This window comes from Opisthorchis viverrini (assembly GCF_000715545.1).
Source record: "Opisthorchis viverrini unplaced genomic scaffold opera_v5_20, whole genome shotgun sequence".
NCBI classification, from domain to species: Eukaryota; Metazoa; Platyhelminthes; class Trematoda; order Opisthorchiida; family Opisthorchiidae; genus Opisthorchis; species Opisthorchis viverrini.
Genome location: NW_008751676.1, coordinates 1,702,771 through 1,709,037, shown reverse-complemented (window position 1 = coordinate 1,709,037; position 6,267 = coordinate 1,702,771). Strand labels below are relative to the sequence as shown.

Here is a 6,267-nt window from a genome sequence, read left to right as displayed (position 1 = left end):
ATGACCAAGGCATGTTCATTTTCGCCATGAACTACAAAACGGAACTTGTACTCTCAATGTCGTAGTGGCAGAAAACTTGCTTCTATTGTCAAAATGGATATAAACCATCAAATTGTCCGGAATGGAAATAATTAGGTGCGATCGACTAGAATCTTCTCTCTCATTTGTGTCTGTAATCAGGGTGTAGCAGTTTTCAGAAAGTTTGTAATAATTAAACTTAGAGAACGTGTTTCTGAAACTACCTGAAAGGATGGGTTGTGTAACTGCGGAATGGATTCACAGCAGTTTTTCTTATATCAATGTTACTTCAGTGATCTCGGAGTGTCGCTGTCAGTTATGTAATGCTACTACAAATTTTCCAGATGGTGCTGAACTCTCGATAAGTAACTCGTCTTTACAAATACCAGAAGTTTAGTCAAATGCAGCCCCATCATACACCTTCCAAATAGAAAACCCAAGAAGGCTAGAGCATACCGGGTAGCCGATGAACCAATTAGACCATGTTCTATTACGCGAGTTTAGCAGGCCATGGGCAAACGTAGAGGCACACTTTAGCTTTATCCTCATCCCTCATAACCCCTTGATAGCTGCTAATAAAGACTTCAGCGAACGTTTCCTCATCCGTTCTGCGTCTGAATGTAAATTTCTTTTGTGCATTTACATACCTATGATATTTAACCCAAGAGTTCAAAATCCCATCGTGTGAATCAAGATCAGATGCTCACGGTATCAATGTCGAGTCCACCTCTTACACGCACAAAAAGATCCCACATTATACCGGACAGCAAATCCTTAAACCAAAACGAGTGCTTTTGCGTAATATTCTCCCATCGTGAATCGCGAATCCTCACGAATTTTCCCACATAAATTTTCACTGAAAGGTGCAGCTGTAACTCTGCAAGAAACTACTAGATCAATAAGCCCATCCGATCTGATAATGATTTTTGCCAGCTGCATTGTAACTGTCAATATAGGCTTTCAATACCGAGGTATCAAATGTGTAACGATGTGGATCCCCAGTACTTTAGCTTGCACTTGGTAATTACGCGGAACGTTTTTTCGACAATTAACTAAGCGTTTTGTCTGAATGGTCACTTAGGCGACTTTTGCCGAAGGTAAAATTGGAGTAGTTCGGGTTGTGTATTGTCATAAGATGGTATTTGAGCAAATGTTATTTCTCTTGTGTCTTAAGTCTTATGTCAGTTCCACCGATATGAAGTTTCATCACAGCTACAGGTGATTATGTAAGTACACTGGCTACTTGCCAGAACAGCTGTGACGTTTAGATAGACGATAGATGTTATTTTTAAGGAATCAGCAAACCTTACTACCTTTAAAGTTATTTGATTTTTCGAAATATTTCATCTAGTCTACATATCTATCTTGCTTTATAGAGTGAGTTACGACATACTGGACAAGTGAAATTGGTTAGTCTACGGTGCCCTTCAATTCATCTTCCACAAAGCTCAGCGGTCACCTATGTTTGCTGGCAAGATGGTATCCAAACCCTAGCCAACAATCCTACTGAGGTTTGTCGTTTGAAGGTACCAGGTCACGTGCACCAACGTTCGCAGTTATTCCGAGCTCTTGGTGTCCATCGGGAAAATGTCCACCATCCTGAGAAGTACTGTGATAAACTGGGTCTTTCGCATCATTAATATCAGCGAACTTCGGGATAAGGCGTTCCCAAGCCACCTTCTTTCAACAAGCCAGTACTTTCAAACATGTGACTCATTCTAGTGCCTGCCCTGGTGACCTTGATGATCCGCATACAGAGACGCACGCTGAAGGCTATTTCTATGTGATGAATAACACTGATCTGCTTCTCAAATACTCAGAAAAACATTTATTCTGACTACTCAAGGACGTTATTGTTCAACACATCAGTACGAACAGAATACACTTGTTTAATCATTGGTAAACAGCACTCTGAATGCGGTGCGTATATCTGCGGTCTTATAATTCATGAAGAGCAACCCTTATTCGCGTTATCAGCATACCCTGCGGATCCCGGGAGAAATTCTCCATGTACTTCTGTCGCACGTTTGTTCTGGTAAATTGCTTGACCACGGTGAGTAAGGGACCAGACGAAAGAACACACCATCGCCGTATCTTTTTCATTGAATGTGCATTCCACTTCACTTACCATCTTACGGCAATGCACAACAGGAACTACTCCAATTTTACCTCTGGCAAGAGTCACCTCAGTGTACACTCAGACAAAACACTAAGTTGATTTTCAAGAAACGTTCCGGGTCGTTGGCAGATTTATTCGAAAGGAATAGCTGATGACCTATCCCATTACTTCTTTTCATAGTTGATTGTGCTTATCCTGCTGCTTCTCTGGTATCGAATACGTCTGTGCTTTTACGAGGCCCGCGGATACGTACCAAATAAAAGCTGAAATACACTGTTTATTCGATGCCGCATCCCCTCTTGCTTCTCACATAGCTTAAATTGCTTTTTGCGTACAAGTGACTGTCGAACAACCCAAATAACTGATGTGGTAGAAACTAGTCGTATTATGCTCTTGCCCCTGGTGAGCGACTTCAAATAGAATGAAAGCTTGCTAAGCAAAGTGCTGTGTGCGAGCAACCTCCTCTCAGTTCTCCTGTTAGTGCGTACCGTACCCTGACATTCCATGAAAAATCAAGCGACAGACCTTTGTAGCCAATTCTGCCACGATATTCGACTTGACACAGGTAGTCCGTTTTCGCCCTAGGTGGGGACTAGCAGTGTAAATAATTCTCTTGGTTGCCTATCAAGCGTGTACCGCTTGTTCGGTCTAACTAGGGAATAAAGGTTGCTTACAGATTAGCAGACTGGCTTGTCGTAAGCTGTAGATGCAAATTGCACATGCATCCATTGGACGTACGGATACCAACCGAATGTTATCAGCAGAATAGGACTTGAAAAATGCATACAAGAAAAGCGTGAGACCACTGTAGTACCCCCTGGACACCTTGATTTAATTTCTTTAATTGGATCCCAGGTCATTTTAAAAACCCCATCGAGACCATCTTTCCTCAGTATCATAACGGACGGCGAGGCTTGTTTTCGTGAATTACCGCTACTTAAAACGCCTTTGCTGCATAGACATGAAGCAATGGCTCACGTGCATGCACGCAGTAAAATAGGTGATTTCATATGAACTGAGAAAGGAATAATCAAAGTTAGACAGAATGCATTGTATTTATAGGCTTATGGATACACCAGTAAACATATTTCTGACATTATTCGTATGTTTACTAGGACGCTCTGAAAAGGAGAATAAAAATATTGATGAATGACGTTTTGCATACACGAAGGATTACTTGCCATCGACGTTTACTCTGGTCAAAGGTTTTAGGTTTTAACCAAAGCTAATCGGAGGGTTTCCAGACCACTATTTTTCAAGATGACACGATTAGAACCAAAATGAACAAATGTGACGATGTTTGAAATTTTTAATTGTATGTTATTTCATTTACTTGAAGCAGTTTGAATTAAACCTAATTGAGAAGTACATCGTTTGATGTCCTCAACACACCTTATCAGATGATCCATCAGTAATGATATTAGAGGCTTACCTTGTTTGACAACCGGGAGTGTTGGGTTGGCAGACATATGGCATCAGATTATATCGACATCGTGGAAATCCGGTGTTGAGTTCGTTCAAAAGCCTCACAAACCAAGGCCTTGTTATCGGCTCCGTCAAAGTGATAACGCTCAGTCGCACAAGCTCTGTGTGCAAAGGCTTTTCGTAACTTCCAACATAATGACAACTATAAATGCGGACTCGCCCCAAAAATACTCGGTTCTTGATCTGAAATACATAAAATACTGAGCAAAGTTGAGGGTTCAGATAATACATATCAGAAAGTTCTGTTAGGCCGCAAGCTGAAGTTTCCAAGAAGCATGCTTGGAAGAAACACTTGAAAAGTTAATCCACTTCCGACCTTCAAAATTTCAAAGTGGTTAAAAACACTGCAGCCTAACTGTGAATGGTTATGGGCTACGGAACTACGGACATACATTTTCACAAAAGTCTTCCTTGTTAGTCCCGGCTACAGTAAACGCTGAAACCGATGGCATTTGTAAATGTGTGGATGTGTAATCCTGAATAAGTGTAGCTGATATTAGGTGTCTGGGTAAATTGACGCTAATCGCTCTTCTCGATAGATTTTTTGGGTTCCAAACAAGTGATAACATGATGTGCATTGAATTAAAATGTTAGATCCTACATCACATTTAAAGCTGACATCTTTTAAACCTATCATACTGTCCAGTTAACACATCTTATTCTTCGTGTATCCTCACATAGGAAAGGGGGATATTCACTTGCCGTTTTCTTTCCGGAGAAACGTTACGTTCATGTAAACAATACTTCGACTAAGGGTGGAAGTAACGTAAGATTCGGCTTCAAATGGATGACTAAAAACTAAGACTTACATTGTGCACTGAGCGCTGTGTCGAGGGTGCTAGGACCTAAAATTGAAGCAATTAACTATGAAGTCATCAAACCCTAAAGACAGCTTTTGTGAAAAAAGTTAACAAAGAGAGGCAAACCCACGCGTTCAACCGGTATGGGCAAAGGAAAATTAGTGAGGTACAGATGTAAGTGACTTTAGCTCACCTGCCAAAGTTCGGCATCCTTCAGAATCCAAATTTAACTGTCGATTCAGAACCCAAAGCATGTAAGGGGTTGACAGCTTCTGATGATCTTTTTGTAACATTCGTGAGTCTACGATGGCATGAAAAGTTATCGCACCCCCTTCATTTGCAACAACTGTACAGCTTCTAAATCGCTTGCTTCCCCAATAACTCGGCTTCAGGGCCATTACCTGTAACAAAATAAAGGTGAGTTATAGACAGGAAGTGAGGTAAGTGCATCTTTGAAGAACAGCAGGTAAGGATCTCGTCCAATTTAGGCTCATTAGTTATATGTATATACGGTAGCATGGAAGGGACACGTTTCGAGTCAGATTAAACTCATACTTACGGATTCACACGCATCTTTCCCATAATAAATCGTACAACCTTGATCCATTTGAATCGAAAATCCTGAAGCACAAATTTTTGAACTGACTCAACAAGTACACGGTAAGGAACAAAACACTGCGACACAATCTGGACTCCATAATTATCTCAACACTTAAATGTTCCAACCGCTGCCAGATTCACAAGCATGGTACACATGTTTAGCAAAGCACCAGTACATTCACATCCGTTCACATCATCTGGATGCCGACAAAAACACAGACGTCGAACAAACTTACGGAACAGGGAGCCGTGGAGAAAGTTTGCCAACAAAGCAAAAATGAGGAGGGAATATGTCATTCGCATAGCTGAGGTCCTTTCGTTCACAAGCAAGCTTTGATAATAACGGAGGTTTTATAGTTGTGGTGATCGTACGACAGACATGCACGCTGCGTTCCCGCCTCTTTCTAAATTAGAATGGAACGTTTAATACGATTGGCGCATTCGATTGTTTCAGAAGCTTGCTTGAACGGGTAACTCTGAATCAGAGTTAACCTCTGGTTGGCTGATTCCCTTTGACAGCACTATTATTCGAGACTAGCTAAAAAATAGGTGACACTGACCAAAAGTTTACAGAGAGTAATTCCACAGTGCACTGCTTGTTTAACCCTTCTTGGGTCCCCGCGTTCCGTCGAACTTATGTTTCACTTAAACATCAAATTGTGCGCAACTGACAAGACATCCATCTGAAGAACACGTTGGCGCTAACAACACCTCCAATATCATGCCAGCAGGTCTTTGTACAGCACTCTCATAAGAGAAGTATTTATTTGAGTATCCTGTTAACATCAATTCAATTTGCAAAGGAATCCGTTTCGTCAGTGGATGATTCAGATTTGTGTTTGAAACAATTCAGAGGCCACTCAGTTGTGTTATTGAATGTAACTCTTCCGTAAATACTTTTGACCAAGCGCCATGTGGAGCCTTTGAGATGGTTAGGAGTTAGTCTGGTAAGGTACTCTGTGACGATATGTGTCGTGTTTCGTCTGATCAATGAACGGTAGAATTTAAAGTGAGGTGTGCACGGTATTCTACAGAACTAGTAGCTTAGGGTTGCCAGAAATGCACTTAAAAATATATCAGCCAAACCTATTTACTGAATTAAAGGCGGTGTTTTAAATTAGATTTGTAAGCGAAAGCAGTTGAATGTTTGACCGTGAAACCTCCTGACTGACTGCGTACATTTTACTTGCATACGGTTATTCCACTATGGGCAAGAGAATGGTGGGAAATACTCGTGAAATTTTT

General features: G+C 41.1%; 1 protein-coding gene across 1 annotated transcript; it reads right to left on the bottom strand.

The window, feature by feature from the left end:
• Window positions 1-3,248: 3,248 nt before the first annotated feature.
• Window positions 3,249-5,029, bottom strand: T265_01828 (hypothetical protein; the record flags this gene model as incomplete). Its single annotated transcript, XM_009165938.1, has 5 exons — window positions 3,249-3,258; window positions 3,570-3,805; window positions 4,015-4,112; window positions 4,616-4,823; window positions 4,982-5,029. The coding sequence occupies 5 exons, from the start codon at window positions 5,027-5,029 to the stop codon at window positions 3,249-3,251; spliced, it is 600 nt and encodes a 199-aa protein (XP_009164202.1).
• Window positions 5,030-6,267: the final 1,238 nt, after the last annotated feature.